The 18,491-nt window shown below is 40.3% G+C and overlaps 1 protein-coding gene and 1 long non-coding RNA gene across 2 annotated transcripts in view; one reads left to right on the top strand and one right to left on the bottom strand.

The window, feature by feature from the left end:
- Positions 1–18,491, bottom strand: part of LOC146718878 (uncharacterized) — an 81,231-nt gene that overhangs the window by 45,753 nt on the left and 16,987 nt on the right. The window lies entirely within an intron of this gene.
- Positions 219–3,888, top strand: pou4f1 (POU class 4 homeobox 1). The gene is made up of 2 exons (XM_085456849.1): positions 219–1,173; positions 1,635–3,888. Exons 1-2 carry the CDS (start codon positions 1,051–1,053, stop codon positions 2,616–2,618), a joined length of 1,107 nt encoding a protein of 368 aa, XP_085312975.1. The 5' UTR covers positions 219–1,050; the 3' UTR covers positions 2,619–3,888.

The raw sequence follows: 18,491 nt of genomic DNA, 5'->3' as shown, positions 1-18,491 counted from the left end.
AACACTGCAAAACATGCTGCCTGTAACGACGCACATTAGAGACCCCACGCACACTAAATCCATTGGCGCAGAAAGCGCCTTATTTATTATGCAAATTTAACGATATCGTGTATATTTCACATACCTCTAATCGCTGCATGAAATTTTAATTGGGGAGCCGTTGTGGTTTGAATAAATGAAGTGTTAATTCATTGGGATTAATTAATTTAGGTAAAGACTGTGTACAAGGTTACACTGGTGTATTAAATCAATTTGTTTAGTGCTCATCTGGCGATGATGGGCTCTAATGATAAAGAGGGCGGTGTCAGTATTTCCAAGGGTTAATATGAGAAATGGGACTGTGGGCCAAGAACTACTGGAAAACCATACAACTTTTACAACAAAAAATACATTATTAAAATAGTTTAATATGTCTATACCGATGCCTACAAGCTTAAAATTGCTTATTTATTAATTTCATATTAAATATAGACCTCGTGTTTTTGTGTGTATATTTTCCCTAATACTCGATTGGAAACAACTTTCTGAAATCAGACGTCCAGCCTAAAATAGACAGATGCTCAATTCTGCGGCATAAAGTCAATATTATTCGGCCTCCAGTTAAAAGATAAGGCCTACAGGCACTGGGAACGGCGAGGTTCTGTGGCTGGGAGGAGAGGAGTGAGCCCTTAAAAAACGCAGGCATCCAGTCTCCAGATGTTATTGCCTGCCCTGTGAGCAGTTTTTATCTGTCAGCCTGTTCACTGTTCTGGCAGTTTATGTCTCGCGAGAGCAGCCGAGCACGGGCTTGACGAGATCTGAGGCGCTCAGGTGTAAGAGCCTCTCTCATCCCCAGCAGTGGGAAACAGTAGACAGATAAGTGCGTCTGAGAGACTGCAGGCATCTCTGTGATCTCCGGGCTCAAGGCTGCACTCGGCGCACTATACAGCGAACTACACTGCGTCATTACTGGATAGGCAAAGGATCACTCTGTGTCTGTGATTGTTTTCTAGCTCTTGTAGCCGTTATCCCCCTTCTTTCCGTGCACTTTAATTGGAGAAGCTCGCCAAGATGATGTCCATGAACAGCAAACAGCCGCACTTCGCCATGCATCCCTCTTTACCCGAACACAAGTATACCACCCTGCATTCCAGCTCGGAAGCTATAAGGAGAGCCTGTCTGCAAACTCCACAGGTAAACCATCCCCGAAAACTTGCGCTTTGTCCTTGTTTTTTTTCTTCTTCTTTTTTTGTTACTTGCCTAAGCTGCTTGCAGCACTGAGCGCTGTCTGTGCCTAATAACAAGGGCTGCTCCAAGGCACATTCAGCCAAGACGCGCACTTAATGTTTTTTTCATGTATTCCACAGCAATCACTGGAAGAGTCTGTGATCTTTTTGAAAGCATGCTCACGCAACGCCGGGCTTTACTGTTTTTGTATTAATTTTTATGACTTGCCGCTTCTGAAGGAATACTCCGACTCTGTTATGTGTCGCCAAAAGTCCCGACTGACAGATTCATTTATGCTTTTTTCTTTTTTTCTGTCGCCTTCCTTTTTTCTTCACGTCCTTTCCCATTTCTTACTCACTTTGAAAACCTTCATTCTCCCCCTCTCTTTCTTTCTGTCTTTCTTTTTTTTTTATCCCCCCCTCTTGCAGTTACAGAGTAACATATTTGCAAGCCTGGATGAGACGCTGCTGGCTCGGGCTGAGGCTTTGGCGGCCGTGGACATCGCCGTGTCCCAGGGCAAGACGCACCCGTTCAAGCCCGACGCCACCTACCACACGATGAGCACGGTGCCATGCTCGTCGACATCCACCGTGCCACTAGCCCACCACCATCATCACCATCACCACCACCACCACCAGAACCTGGAGCCACCGGACATTATGGACCACATCAGCTCGCCATCTCTCAGCTTAATGTCCAGTGCGCACGACGTGGCGGGCGGCGGAGGTGGCGGTGGCGGCGGAGGTGGCGGTGGTGGGCTCATCTCCACCTCTGCTCACCCGCACTCTCACATGCACGGTTTGAGTCACCTCTCCCACCAAGCTATGAGCATGAACTCACCTCTCACCCACCACGGGCTCTTACCGGGCCATCACGGGGGAGGTCAAGGCGGCCCTGGGCTCACAAACAACGGACTTCCCTCCATTAATGACTCGGACACAGACCCAAGGGAGCTGGAGGCTTTCGCGGAGCGCTTCAAACAGCGGAGGATCAAGCTGGGGGTGACACAGGCGGACGTGGGCAGCGCTTTGGCTAATCTCAAAATCCCCGGCGTTGGATCACTGAGCCAAAGTACAATTTGTCGATTCGAGTCTTTAACTCTCTCCCACAACAACATGATTGCGCTCAAACCCATCCTCCAGGCCTGGCTAGAAGAGGCCGAGGGGGCCCAAAGGGAAAAAATGAGCAAACCTGACATTTTCAACGGAGGAGAAAAGAAACGCAAGAGGACCTCGATAGCAGCCCCAGAAAAGAGGTCTTTGGAGGCTTACTTCGCTGTACAACCTCGACCGTCGTCTGAGAAAATAGCAGCTATAGCTGAAAAGTTGGACCTGAAAAAAAATGTGGTACGAGTGTGGTTTTGTAACCAAAGACAGAAGCAGAAGCGGTTGAAATTTTCCGCGGCTCACTGATGGGCGAGGAAGAGAAGTTAAAAAAAAATTAAAAAAAAGTTGTGTGACTGAATTTGGGGACCAAGGGACACCGAGACACCATTTTCAGTCTTTTGTCTCCAGCGATTTTACACGCTGGTGCACAATGGACTTTAGATACCCATTTTATGAGGCTTCATATATCCTGTTTATTTTCACGTTATCGGTGAATGTGAAGTATGCAAATAACAGATTACACAAACTTGGCTCAGATGTTACCAGGGAAAAGTTTAGCGACGTCGACATTGCCTTTTAAATAAAAGAAAACAAAAGAAAAAAACTTGTGGAAAGAGGTAATTTGCTCGATACTATAGCGAGTTATTTTCTCCGAATAGGCCTGTTATTTTGAAGTATAGCCATTTACGAATTACCTCACTGATTGTTAAATGTGGTTTGGGTTTGATCTTTTCTGTCGTTGATATAGACTAAGTCATGACTGTTCATTTATTCATCCGTTCATTTATTCTTATTTGGAGGCTGCTACGAACTGAAATTTAGTTGCAAACTTTTTATGGCTATCGGAAAAATAATAATTTTTCAGGCCTGCATGAAATCCTAATTCACGGGAAGTAATTTAGCCTGTGTGGGCTGTCACATCTGCAGATATATTTATTTTGAATTTGCACAAAGGACCCTTTAGGTTTCTAGATCGGCTATGTCGAAATGCGTTTGTATATACAGACATCACTTTATCACTTACCAGAGGTGAGCTCCTGTATTCTGGAAACAAAATTAATAAGGGGGAGGGGGTCTATCTGCACCATTGGCATCACTGGGAAAAGTTTCAGACAGATCAGAGCATGATAGCTCTGTCTACATCATTAAGGAGAGATCGCAATCAATAAAAGGGGTTTTTCGTTCTTTCATGTGTTTCAGTTTGCAGTGCAAACACTCTATGCATTGGAAGAAGAATCACTGCATAGCCTACAGCAGAGTTGTCTACTGCTAGACCTTATTTTGTGGATGGTGTAAGTCACTGTTTAATGCCTGTTTTCACATTGAGATCACCACGTTGTTTGTCGTGTTAACTGTTACGGAAACGTTGTGTAAGTAATATTTTACTTTGTGCACAAAAGTATGTTTACAAAAACTGCGGCGACATGTGCATCATGGAGAAAATGTCCCACTGTCTCCTTCCCTCTTTCACAACTTCTCCACTCTCCTCTGTTGTCCTCTTACTTTCATTGGTACTATTCATCCTGTAAGCCAAATCCAACAGGGAGGTGTGTTCCAGCAATCTTCTAATAAATCAAAGAAAGAAAACTGTGCTTTTCCTGGTTGTGATTCGGCCTGCACGGCACACGATTATCAATGTTACTGCTGGTGCAATAGTTTAACGCATTACTATGGCCACGTGATAAAGCGTTTGGTATGGTTTTAAATGGCGTAGCTTTATTCTAATCAGCGATATAAAACTCATTATAATGGTTGTATATACATTTGCCTAATTTTAGAGGATAATATTAAAGTTTAAAGTTTAACTTTTGAAAGTTAGATACGTATAATTTTACATTTTTGCGCCGTTAGTTTCTCTATTATTATTATTATTATTATTATTATATAAACTAATATAAGTTTTACTTAAAATGTTTGTTTATTTTTTCTATATTATAATATTTATTTGGTATAGTAAGTAAATTGCGAGGCTGTATTTTAGTTGTCCTTACCTTTTATTTAAACATCTGAACATAAAATAGGATGAATTAATAAGTAATAGGCTGTTAAAGGAAAAAGTTTTCTTCCTATATTGACACAGGCCCAACAATCAACATTTAATGAAGTTTTAATGTAGAATAACTGAGCACTGACACCAGAGAGAGCGAGAGAGAGAGAGAGAGATGATAGAGAGAGAAAGAGGGTGAGAGAGAGAGAGAGAATGAGAGAGAGGGAAAAAGAAAAAGAAAAGTTGATTTTCTTTTTAAAAATGACCACTGTGTGACCTCTACCCCCTCCAAATATTTCTGTTCACTCCTAACTTGCAGATAGGCTATATCAATTTTTTTTTTTTGTGGGGCTTCACGTTCGGCTGCATTCATAAAGAGGAATTTTTAAGAGCATGTAATGCAATATTAATCGCGATTTGCTGATATAAAATGCAATATTTTCAGACAGCTTTCGGGGGTTTCAGGGGAAGCAGGCGGATGAAGGAAGTCGCTGTTAAATAGCAGAGAAAGCTGCTCTTTATTGCTTTTCTTTAGCTTTTGGCTACACGGACAGAAGACAGCGAATCCTTAATGTAAGTAAAATACTTTTTTGTTGAATTTTTAAGAAATTTTGTTGGTCATTTGTAACTTTTTTTCTTTTTTAAAGATTAGCATAGACGTATGTCATTTTGAATGAAAATATATATATTTTTTCTTCTGCAATTGCTTTCCCATTTAAATTGTAACAGGCCTGCTTCGTGGCGTTCCCCACTGCTAGCCTTATTCCACTACTTCATTCGTTCAATTCTGTTAAACATAATTTTGTAAATCTAATTTAAAAATTGAGGAAAATTGTGAAAAAAATAATAAGAAATTTGTTTTCGTTGTGAGAATATTTTTCCAAACGCTGTTCTTTCGCGACACAGACTTTCTAGGAAAAAAGAAAAGAATGAATGAAATGTAAAAAAAAAAGCTATTTGCTCATTAAGTGATATTGCAAATTTCCTGTTAGAGGTTGCCGCTATCACAGAGTCCTTTTTGTTGCATTGTTACGAAATAGTACAGCTGTTATATATATATATCTATATATCTATATATATATATGTGTGTGTGTGTGTGTGTGTGTGTGTGTGTATATGTATACACAATGGCTTAAAAGTTTCACCACCTCATACTATCTACTGAGAGTAACGCAACACCGCTGGCACTGAACATACTCCACGCGCAGCACCGCACACGCCACATGGCAATCATTTCAGCACCACGAACAGCTCCGTTGGCGGATTGAAGAGTAATACATTATTGAAAGCCTATATCAAACAGCTCTGGGGTGCTGTCTCTCTGCACAGGGGCTCTGGATGAAGTCGGACTGTCTGCCTGCACAATAGCCTCTAATATGTTAATGGCCGTAGGGGATGCCTGAGGTACCATCCCCAGCTGCCTCGCCTACCATATGTCAGCCCGTTACGACAGAGTCCTCTATTAATCAGGGGGATATTTCATCAGCAACCTCACCGATATCATAACCCTTAAAGTTCTATCAATAGTCGACCGTGCCGGCGCCCGATCATAGGTATCCTTAGTGCCTGGGCCTAAAAGGGCCGTCCTCCTATAATCGTGTCTAGATCGTTTGAGTTACCCCATCCCGTCCCATTTCACTTCAGGTGTCCCGTTTGAGCCTTGTTACAATGAAAAACTAGATGATTATTATTATTATTATTATTATTATTATTATTATTATTATTATTATTATTATTATTATGTAACAGTGTTAATCACCGCCTTTCTTTCCTCTTTTGTATTCTTGCATAGGCAGCGATGGATTAATCACGGAGCCTACCAAAGGATCTCATAACTTAATTCCTTCAGGCTTCTAGTCAGGGGAGTAATTAATCTATACCGTGGATGTAAATAAGAGGAAATTGGATTCCTGACAGACGAAATGAGAGACTCTCTGACACCACGTTGGCAAATAATGATTTCACCACACGTTATGGTAACGCAGGCGCTTAGATTTATGAGAGCACGACTTTTTAGTATAGCTCTGAGCGGAGGGGAGTGGGCCTACCCTAATCGTAGCTGTTAGACGCCCAGGTTAAGATGGATTAGATCATTAGAATTACAACACTTCGAGCTGAAAGTTAAAGGAAATGGAAAGCTCTAACATACTGCGTTGGTTAAGCTTTTTTTCCTTCTTCTTTTTTCTTCCCCAATTGGCTTATGCTTTGTTCTTGCTTTGACATTGTTACACCCAATTTATAGAGTTTCTTAAAACAACATCAGTAAAACATATCTAAGATAAGAGCTCCCAAGGAGGGACCCCGCTGATCTAACAATAAGCAAGAAGGAGGCCCTTTTGGACGGAAATGTCAAACCGGGGATGTGGATGCGTAGATCCCCCAGATCTGCACTCATTTCCCACTTATATTTGCTCAGTAATCCGCTGTGGCAGCCCTCCATCGCCCGGGACCTGGTTTGAGAGGCAATGCTGTTGACACAAGGGTATATTTCAATCACAGAGGGTTCAGAGTCAGACGCACAACTTATTTGTCTAATAAATCCGTCATTTAGTAAGAAAAATATTTGATCTTGAGGGGCTGACCTCTTGCCATGTAGCTACTGACAGATAAAAATGGGCAGCCTATGTATGCTTCACGGATATGCAAGTAGGCTGCATAGCATAAAGCGCAATTTAGATTCATATTTGTATGGCGCCCAGTCAAAGTCCCCCCCCCCCACACACACACACACTTATTGTGGCATTTGCTGTCAGAAACTAGAGTTGGAAAACGGAAACGTTTTTTTTTTTCAGTGTTGAGGAGAAACGAAAGGTGAACCAGTTAAGAAGTCCAGACACTGACTAATTTTTATTTATTTTTAACATATATTTGTTAAAGTTTTTACAGTTTCATAGTTTCTTATGAATCACGTGCTTATAGCTCTGAAATAAAACATTTAACACACTGAACGTTTGTTTTGATTTAACAAACTATAAAAATAATAGAAACACACACACACACACACACACACACACACACACACACACACACACACACACACACACACACACACACACACACGTAAGCTAGATGAAGTTCGCAGTTACAAAGCAGCTTGGACACTGCCAACGATTTGAATTTGGAAGCTATAAAAGTATGATGGCTTCAGTTATAGGGGGCATTATAATCAGAACAGCTGGCCTGTGTGGAGTGCCAAATTGTCGTCTTGGTAGTACAGAGCGTCATTAGAAAAGTTTTAGTATTGTTGGACTCAAAGTTGTGAAATAAAAACTCTCAGTAGGGATTTTCATTGTATTCATACACTGTCCAAGTTCACCATGTGTTGGGTTTTTCAAATCAGTCTGCTTGTTTTTCTTTTTGTTTTGTTTTTTGTAACCTAAAATTTTAAAACCCCTTAATTAAACTCTTTGAACAAGCAAACAGGAATCTCAGGCTTTTAAACGGCTTAAAAGAGTCCACACTGCCACTCCTTTCATCATCATGGCTCAAACATTTACTGCTTCTCCCGCTCACTGATCTTAATGGGCACATTTCCACCAATTAGACGGTGTAACAGATGAAACGCCCCGCTGTTATCGTTGACCGGAACAAACAAACAAAACCAAAAAAAAAAAAAAAAAAAACCCCCAACAAAAAACAACAACAAAATGTACACGTGACTTTAAAATAAATACCTGAAATCACTTAGACAAATGTCAACCCAAACCTTTTGGCACATAACCAAGAAAAGCTCAAGTTAAACCGAGTACCTTGGTACCTATTATAATTTAGAGATTAGCGACGGTAGCCTGTATTCCTTACAGTAAAATGATCCTTCTGTCATATTTGTGAGCTTTGGTATAACTCCAAATGTTACAAATTACCTGCAGTGATGACTGTGAAACCCAGAGGCATATCCAACACAAATCTAGCTGACTATATGGTTTAGCCTCGTAGCTTCTTGGCCCAAGCGTTTGACAGCTATTCTGACAAAGTGCATCACTAAAACATCAAAACACTTGTCAGTGTCTGCATGGTTCGTTGCGGGATTCTTCACCTCGTTCAGAAAGTATTACCACCTAAATGTCACTTTATGCAAAATCTGCCTCACCTAAATGCCATTTATTTCCCAATCCCTGCCTCCCGAGCCGCCATGGCCCCGGGCGGAGTGCTCTTTGAACCCTAGTATTGAACCTATTTTCCTTCTCGTCTTTACCCGCACGTGCAGCAGATAGAAAGTGCGCGGTAAAGAGAGGGGCGCGCGACCGGAAACGAAAGGAGAGCCTGCACGAGCACGGTTGACGTCCTATTACTTGAGATGCCTCTAAGTGGACAATATTTTAAGCTTTTCGACAGTCATGAATAACAAGCGAAAGGGTTAGGGTTCGCGCTCAGGTCAGGGTTGTGTTCTCCTCTTATAGCACTGAATGACTCTCGAAAAAAAAAGTGCTCTGATGACGCGAAAATCGACGTGGCGTGTTTTAAATATTTCATAATAGACTGCTCGAGTCACGAAAACGTTTTACAAGTTGTCATAACCTGCCATACGGTAAAAATGATAAAATAAAATATAATTTTGCCATTAAAGAATGTTTACCAGTTCCTTTAGCCTATTTGTTTATGGCCAGTAACTTTTGATAAGGTTCTCATGCCCCTCTTGTCTTTAGTCACTAAAAAAAAGGCTCATCGTTAAAGTGAAACACAGTTAAATATTCCCGCAATGCAAACATATGTTGCTTTTTTTGACTGACCCAACATCAATCCAACAAAGAGACAAACAGCGTATCGCATTTTTTTTACTCGTCACAAGACATTTCGACGGCAAAAAAAAAAAAAAAAAAATCCTAAAAGGTTTTTGAATTCGTTTATTTGTATTTACTGCTTTTATAGAAACATTGTCTTCAGTTTACTCTGAACTTGTAGCCTAAATAGGTTTGAGAAGTGCAACACTTCTTATCGTACTAATGAAATACACAGAAATGATCCTACTGATTTGTCGCTGACCTTGGTGCTGAACACCACAATAACAACAGGCTTTCTGGAGAAAAATAGCATGTTTTTCTTTTTAGGAATATGCTGAGCTTGAAAAATAAACTGGACACTGATGTCTTCAAAGTAGTCAATTGGCTCACTTCAAACGCCTTCGGGAGATCGTATAATGTGCATCTTCATAAATGTGAGACTATTTGAAGAAATAATTGCTGCGCAGCCGGTTAAAGCCACAAGTTGTTAAAACAGGCTGTCTTTCGAGGAACTAACTCGTCTTCTCAGGGTTCAGCTAAAACTTTTAAACGCTTGAGCTATTTTAGGGTTCATGCATTTACCCTTTACGTTTCCAGTTTCCAATATAAAACAATAATGATATTCTGAATTCTCAATTTTAACTGTCTACTTCCGTTAAAATTGGTGTTCCACAATTTTAACGGAAGTAGACTTCTTTTTAAACTTTGTCCTACATAGATCAAAAATTTTACAGATCTACTTCTTCGAGCATGAGCTGTGAGGGTATTTCATGTTCTTGTGAGTGGCCAGTTCCCCATTGGTAGATATTGAATATCTTCCTCTGTACACATAGACTTCGATAATGAGGAGTGTCGGCCACCGTTTGCCCGCCGCCACGCCATCAAATATTCATCACTGTTGATTAAACAGCCGGCAGCTGCCGATCGGCCGGGTGTCAAATTTGTATCCAGCTACCTCGCTACTCAGCCAGGCTGAATACAATGGATTTGCACTCTGAAATGTTCCACGAAATAATAGTTCACAAAGTGTGTATGTACGCCAAAGTGTGCGTGGGGGAATATCAGTGGCACTCTTAAAATATAGCAGGGCTTAAGCGTTTTTATCCTGACCATCAGCCAGAGCAGAGAGAAAAAAGTGTTTGTGTGTGTGCGTGTGTGTGTGTGTGAGAGAGGTTATTGTGAGGCACGTTAAATATTTCATGAGTTGTTAGAGGTTGGAGTAGAGAGGAAAGACTGCCCAGGAAGGCTGGTTCAACTCATTTGCTGAACTCGAACTGGGAAGCATGGAGGGGGAGCAAATGTTGACACACACACACACACACACACACACACACACACACACACACACACACACACACACACACACACACACACACACACACACACACACACACACACACACAGAGTCTTTATTGGTTGAATAGGCATCCTCTTGAAAGCCAGTGACAATGTAAATAGGACAATTGCAGTACTAGTAGCACATTTTCAGACAGTCCTTGCTCACGCTTGTCTTTCCTCTGTTTTCTCTGCCTCTAAAGGTGAAAACTCCACTTAGCTGTGCCACTTCAAAGTTCCACGGCTCATTTAGCATCTAACTGACATCTAATTGGATGACTGATGGCAATTTGATTCTCACTTCTCCCATAACAGGAAGAAAAAGCATGATTTTCTTACTTCCAACTGTTTTGACAACACAAAGGTACACATAGATAGATAGATAGATAGATAGATAGATAGAAAAATGTCAGATAACTAATTTTGTAGTAACCTTTGGTACTTTGACTCAGGACTGAGCTCAGGTTCTAATGCTATTATACCTACCACCGAGCTAACCTAGGGCTGGATTCCAATAAAGTGACTCAAGGTAAAATGTTTTAATGTGCACAGATGCTTGGTCAGGCCACTAATAGGTATCTGTATTTTTCTGTTTAATACATCTGTGTCATGCGCTGTAGAAGACATTTAATAGAACCACGCAAAAACAGTCAGCATTTGACAGCAAGAGGTAGCGTCTCAGAGAAAGACTGAAAAGACAAAAAGAGAGCTCAGCTTACTGGCCATTGATCGCCTTTCTCTGATCCTATTAGCCTCTTGTTACCCAGACTGGAATATCATCCTCTGGATCCCCTTACTGGAATATCCAACTCATGACACAGTTGTTAGATCAGCACCTCAACCCGAATGTCGCCGATCGACCAGCCGGCAGTGAATAAAAATGAAAAAGGCTGCACCACTGACTAGTGGTCATGTCGCTCAAATGAGAAATCAAGACAGATCTTCTTTAGCAGAGTTTAAACGAATCAAAAGCTTGCAAGTAAAGGTGTTTTTTCTCAATGAAGCATTTCGCCAGGAACTGATAACTTTTTAGCACAAAGTTTCTCCTACAGTCAATAGACTCATCGCTACTACCTTACATCCCCATCACACAATACATTGGGTTGTAATCATCATCAGGCCCAAGAGACAGTCACTGGATGCCTCGAGGATCACATGTAAGTTCCAGCCATTTCTGATACCTTTCATCAATACCACATGTTCTAATATTGATTGTTATGTCCGCAGTGTCCCGACTTCGCACCTTGCAGGTCACACAGTGTGAAATCAGCTCTCCAGTTTGTTACTCCTGAGACCTCATTGGCTCCTCAAAAGACTGACAGCTTTGACAGGTGGAGCTGGAGTCGACTTTGACAAAGTACTGATTAGCCTGTCACTCTGAATGGAGGAAAGCTGCGAACTATGTAAAATTCATTCACTCACTTCCTGCAAGCAGACTGACTGCATTATGTCACTGAGCTAGATAAATAGAGATGACTAATTATGCTTGAGTTATAAGCACCGATCACATTGATGCATCTGTGCAAGAGTTTCACTGCATAGTTTTGCTGGCATTTTAGTAATTATACGCCAGTTTGTTAATTAATGGGGTGTAATTATCTAGTGAATTAACAATGTGGATTATTAGTTTGTCCTACAGTTCTCCATAAAAGCAGAAAATAAATTCAGTTCTTGACTGTTTAAGTTTGTTTTGTTTTACCCATCAGATTTTTATGCGGCTGTATACAGCTTTTTTGTCTTTTGATGACTGAATGTTTTACAAATACCTGACAAACCCATAAAACTTTCTCACTTAGTTCAGGTTCTTTACACATGTGTATGTGGTAGGCACATGTGCATACATGAGAACAGTCATTAATAAAAGGATGTGACAGCTCCACACATATAAAAACCACGAAAAAGGCTTACAAGAAGCTTTGTTAAAATGTTTAAATACATTGCTTTGCCAATTAAAGTACATAAAATGCACTAAAATTTATAAAGAAATGTAATTTTTTTCCACATGTGGTATGGAACGACCTGTCCAGGGTGTACCCCGCCTCTCGTCCTATGACAGCTGGGATAGGCTCCAGCGCCCCCCGCGACCCTGAAAAGGATAAGCGGAAGCGAATGGATGGATGGATGTGGTATGGAATGTGAAATTATGTCACTGATATTTTTATATTTATGTTTTGTAATTAATCTTAAATTCTTTCTAAATGCCAGCAGGGGGCGACTCTTCTGTAGAAGCCTACGAGAAAATAACTTTACGTCAATTTACTCTACGGTTAATTCAGTGAATACTTTTGCAATAAGGTTAGGGTCTCACCTGAAAGCTTTAAGTCTCATTAATACAACTCAACTATCATTTTGTAAATGATGCTCTTATTAAGAGTAAAATAAAAAAAAATGCCCATGGCCCTCAGTTTCAAAGTCAGATCACAGATCATGCCACTAAAAACCAAGATGGTGATTTGACAAACATTAGACTTGAGACATTAAATTAGGATACCACAAACCAACTGGCACCGTTTCCATCTTTTGTATACAGTCTATGACATATAGGAGCCAGTTACACCATCGTGGGGCTTACAAGTGACAACTGACAAGTAATAATTGAAAATTGTTCACCTTGTCAAATTGTAATTTAATATAATTAGACATGTACAAATGAACATTTTAAAAATGTCTAAATTAATTAATCCAAGAAAACAGATGAACTGATCCTAAGATTAGCACATACCTTAACACATCCTTTATCTCAAACCTGAGCAGACCAGACTACTGTTGATACCACCTCTAATTACCATGATTGACTGTTGTGCAATATTATCCGTCTGGGTACCACCCCCCCATCAAGAATCTGGAAGGAACCCTGGCCCACAAAGTCAGGATCCAAATATCAGCCACTTATTGACCAATGTGACAAATAGCGACGGGGGTGGGGGGTGGGGAGAGGTTCAGCAGTCTGGGGAGAGGGAAAGGTGAGGAGATAAAGTGTACCACTGAATAATTCAGAATGAAAACACAGAGGAAATCGATCACAAGACCAAAATCTGATATTAATAGCAGATTACACTATAATGTTGGGTGGGTGGTGCATGTGTGTGTGACAGACATTAAGAGAGTTATGGAGGTGACTAATTTACTGCGTGCCATGTGGATCACACTCACTTTGTGAACTCACTTGGCTTTCACTTTATGACTTTTAAAATAACCATCTGCACTGAAGTGTAATGTTCACTGTGTTAGTTAGACACTTAAGAGTTGCTAAGTAATTAGCAGTACATTGGATTTATAATTGCCTATCATGGGCCTTTATTGGTCAATTACACCCTCAAATCAAGTGACTCAGCCAAATGTAGCAGCCTTATTATTACTCAATTAAAACAAATGCTCTCTGTGGTAGGGGGCTTGAGAGTGCAGGAGAGACAGGGATGGGTGGGGCGCTCCAGATCCCCAATATATCATCAGGTAATTAATATTTTCATTAACTCCCTCTCTGTTGAGCTGCGACCTGACTCTGATCGTTTCATTTCCCCTCCATGGGTTCGATACTGTAGTGGCGCCATAATTAGTTTGATTTATATCTAGCTCCTGTAATGAAGGAGATCGCTCGTTCCTTCCTCTTCCTTCTGCTGCAGCTCTGCCTGCACTCTTCTAATGTCCAATACGTAAGCCAGACTGGACATGGAAGCTATAGACCTTTGTGTATTGAGACAGCTCGTGAACAAGACGCATAGACATGGTTTATGAAAAATTCACACCGGGATCTTAGAGGACTGAGGACAAGCCTGTGTGTAACACGGCAAGGAAACATGGCTTATTAAAGATTGAAGCACACATGACGTACATATATGATTTTTTTTTCTTTTGGTCTCAAAGTTGAAATTCTTGATACTAGTACCCCCCAAAACAATAGGGATTAATAGAAAACATGATACTGGAAGCTATCAATGGCCTCATGAGGATTACATCTTTGTTGGTAATCTCAAATTGGTGCAAACTGTAAGATTTGGTTTATTAAAAAATATCTTTAAGGTTGCACATATCATATCATTTGTAGATAAATATAGAGGTCAATATCTGCAGCCATGATGTTTTTTGTGTGTAACGTATACAATGCAATCCATATGAGCTACAGGACTTCAGTGGCTTTACACTCAGCAGGGTACCACAGGAGAGCACATGAATGATTTCAGCATTAATAATGCTCCATTGATTATTGTTCTGCTGTTTAAAGGTGAATGGCAAAGCTTTCCGAGCAGCAGGGGAGAAAGAGACCTGTGTGTCTCAGGGAAGGCCTAATTTACATTTTGGAAAGTGCACCTTATTCCCGGGGGATCAGCCTATCATTTTCAGCCAATACTAACTCTGAACTTTCTTTGTTGTGAAAGACTCACCGGTCCTTTACACACAGGCTGCATTGTGGATGCTTAGCTATTTTTTTTCATGCAGCTAGTGTCCTGTTAAAAACACATGTCCGAATCCAGATTGTGAATTTGAATGAACTGGTTGCATGGATGGTAGTAAAATGCTAAGCATTAGGAGAATATTAAGAAATATTAATGCATTTTAATTATAATAGCCAGTTTGTTCCATTTTCTTCTATAAACTGCAGCGAAGCATGTTCGTTAGGAGGCCTGAGTTCAATAAGGCAGTAAGTTTCAAGGTTGGTTTTCCCTCTGTAGTCTGACTCCATTTTTTTGTCTTTTTTTTGCTGAACACATAATTCCTGGGCATGATTGGACTGCAACCGATCTATGGCCCATTTCAGAGGCAAGCTTCCTCTTTTAAAGAAAGGAGCAGAAAGCTCTTGCCAACAACTGCCCTCCAGCTAGCTCTGCATTAAGGTTATCTCAGTTTCAAGATTTTTAGAAAGGTAATCGTCAGCATAATACGCAGAGCTCAACACGTGAAAATGAAGCAACTTTCTCTTGATCCTACAGCGTTTGCTTCAGGAGACACAGCCTACAACATGGGTGTGGGTGTAAGTGTCAGTGAGAGTTTTTTGACTGACTGACTAAATGAATGAATGAATAAATATTAATTGGAATATATACATTTCTCAGGCAAAATATCTAAACCACCTACATAATATTTGTGGGTCCCCCTTGTAACGACCTGTGGCAAGTTACCTATCAACCAAATATTATCAAGGACATTTTATTTGTGCTGTTGCTCTCCGGGATCAATATGTACCACCAAACAACAGATAAACGGCAATGACAGGAAACACTACGCGTTCTCTTCCCAGGTTTCATAAGAGCCAGAGCTAAGCGGGTGGAAACATAAAGATAATCTTCAGTGCCACATAAAAAGGAGCCAAATTAGCTAGCTAGCCGGACTGTCCATCTCAGCATCTCTCAGGCACATTTAGCAAGCACTGAATGCAGCTCTTTCTACCATTTCCCCTTACTCAATTATTGATGATAATTATCATGGCGTGCTTAGTCTGCACCATAACAATATATTCTTAACAAGAAACAAGTTTGTGGGCATTTTCTCAAATAATCTTTTTTCCTTATGAGCCACTCTTGTTGTTTTTTTTCTTGTTTCCTTTTTTGCATATGATCTTTTTTAGTGGCTACAAAGTCACATGATCAAATGAGGGGACACGATTAAGAAGCAAAGGTTGATAACATCAGGAAATTTGCATAAGGATTGCTCCGAGAAGCCTGCAGTATGTTGATTAATTTAGTAAGTAAAAAAATTATGTAAGTATTATTTTGTCATAAATATCTACTTATTTATTTCCTTTGAAACAAGAAATGCATTTTTTTTCAGTAAATAAACAGAAAAAGAGTTAGGAATGAGGGATATCTGACAATAAAAATAAGAATTAAAAAAAGACTTATCTTATTATGTCTTACAGGTTAATATTTTTTTAAAGACAAGCTTACCCAACCAATAGATTCACTGAAATCCCACCACAGGTTTGATACCTGTATATCGAAAGGTCACTGTAATGCTGAACATCACTGGCCTTGACAAGAAGACAAGGAAAGAGAGATGAAACTGCAAAAATGTAAAATATGTCACCCAACAAGCAGCATGCTCCATGTATGTAACCCTGTTCTACATAAGAACACAGACAAAAGTAGCACAAACTAAACAGCTTTCTCTCTCCTGATTATGATCTTGGCCTTTTCTGTCCTCTATTTCCCCTTCCATTTCAGTGGAAGGCCCTATCTTGCTTCTTCCAGCGCCGCAGGGCATGGAGCTAGCCGGCGGTGAGTTTCCATCAATTAGTGCACCCCTGCGGCCTCATGGCAGAACCCACCTTTGACTGCAGAGAGATATTGATTAGTTCAGCTGCACTGTCAGGTCTGGAGTGAGCAGGGCCGGGTGATCCAAGGCCTTCACCGGAGACAAGATCATGTCGAGTTTCTGACACATGTAAGCACACACATATAACACACAACCACATGCATGGCAAGGCAAGCATGTACACACACACACACATACACACAAAACTATACACCCATACAAATGCAATGAAATGTGCTCTCTCAGATGACTGCAAGGTGAGAGAGAGGGAAGATAAGAGGAGAAGTCCACAACAGTTGCTTGTCAGAGAGTGTGATGGCTGAGAACTGACAAGTGCTTGTTAGTTTTTTTCTCATCCTGCTAGAGTTCCTATGAAAACAACAAGCTGGAGAGCCTCCAGACTCACAAAAAGATGAAATATCACCAGTAAAAACGATATGCTGTATATATCTATAAAAAAGCTCTTGAATACAGTTCTCACTCAAACAACAGTGCATTTATTTCATGTAAACTAGAGCTGGTGATGAAAAACACAACGTTGAGAGAGCTGAGCAACCGAAGGACACAAAGAAGAAACGTTTGTCTCTAATGCAATACAACATGCTGTGCTTCTATAAACAAATAGCAGTTTTACTTTTATAGTTATAATGGTAACATTATACATATGAAAAACAGCACATAAACAGGAATAGTAAGATCATTAACAAAAAAACCCTATCTGACAGCTGGAGGCCTGATAAAATAGATCTGGATCTGCTTGTTATTAGATATATATATATATATATAAAAAAAACACCCAGCACGCCCCTGCGGGCGGTTTATCCTTCAAGCTCGGGTCCTCTACCAGAGGCCTGGGAGCTTGAGGGTCCTGCGCAGTATCTTAGCTGTTCCCAGGACTGCACTCTTCTGGACAGAGATCTCCGATGTTATTCCCGGGATCTGCTGGAGCCACTATATATGTCAGTTCTTAAAAAAATTGAATTTGCTCTTCAAATGCTGGCAAAACCTTTGTGTTCTTTAGGTTTCTTTGCAATGATGCAATCAACTGCAAATCCACAGGTACTGACCTGTGGAAAGAATTCTTTTTGTATTCTACTTCTTGGCTGATAAACTTAAAAACTCCACTCTACTGAAGGAATCTCAAGGCCACAACACTGAAGATTTATTTGTACAGCTGGCACTTAAATCCAGCAGTAGCGTATTATTCCAGCTTATCACTTTGGCAGAACCAAGTACACTCCAGACTCAAATATGCATATACAGGATGTTCTGTGTTAAGTACAGACCAGATATGCATCCAGTAACAGTGACACATATAATAATAATAATAATAATAATATTTTGTCCAAGAGAACTGTAAGAGAACACTGAAGGCATGCTGCTTTCTTAAAGTACACAAAATATGCACGATTTATGATACCAACCTTGCTTAAGTCATTTTGTTTTACACAGATTTAGTTATTAAACTAAACTGAACTAAACAATCCTTTTGTGCAGCAGTAACAAACTATAGGATCAGATAAGTGATGAATTTCTGAGTTGCTGTTGAACTTCGACATCTGTGGAACTGTCAAACACCAGTCGGTAGCTGCTGAGCGCACAAGTTCAGCAGCAAAGTGTTCGGGGGATCCAGGCAGACATCTTTTTTGCAACCACAGATATTACCTCCCTGGTGGCCTCAAAACAGAATGCAGTTTTAAAGCATGTCTGGATTTGTTTCACTTATAAAACTAGAAGCTACACCAATCTAAGGTTGAAATGCATGGACTGAATTTAGCTCTCACCAATAAATAGCTTACATCTTGTTTTAAATCTATTTTTAAACCAAATCAGCATTCCATTAAAAAGTGTCATGAAATTTGAATGCACCTTTTAAACTAAGCTAAC

The sequence above is a fragment of the Copadichromis virginalis genome, linkage group LG1 (assembly GCF_057382275.1).
Source record: "Copadichromis virginalis isolate Kocher_CV1m ecotype Utaka linkage group LG1, C_Virginalis_male_GT1.1, whole genome shotgun sequence".
Lineage (NCBI taxonomy): Eukaryota > Metazoa > Chordata > Actinopteri > Cichliformes > Cichlidae > Copadichromis > Copadichromis virginalis.
Note: the sequence above shows the minus strand (reverse complement) of the source record. Positions and strands in the feature narration are given on the sequence as shown.

Excerpts from the sequence above, each read along its gene's own strand:
- pou4f1 (XM_085456849.1), top strand. The coding sequence starts at position 1,051 with ATGATGTCCATGAACAGCAAACAGCCGCACTTCGCCATGCATCCCTCT. Across the intron at positions 1,174-1,634 it reads CCTGTCTGCAAACTCCACAG|TTACAGAGTAACATATTTGC; the intron begins GTAAACCATCCC and ends CCCCTCTTGCAG.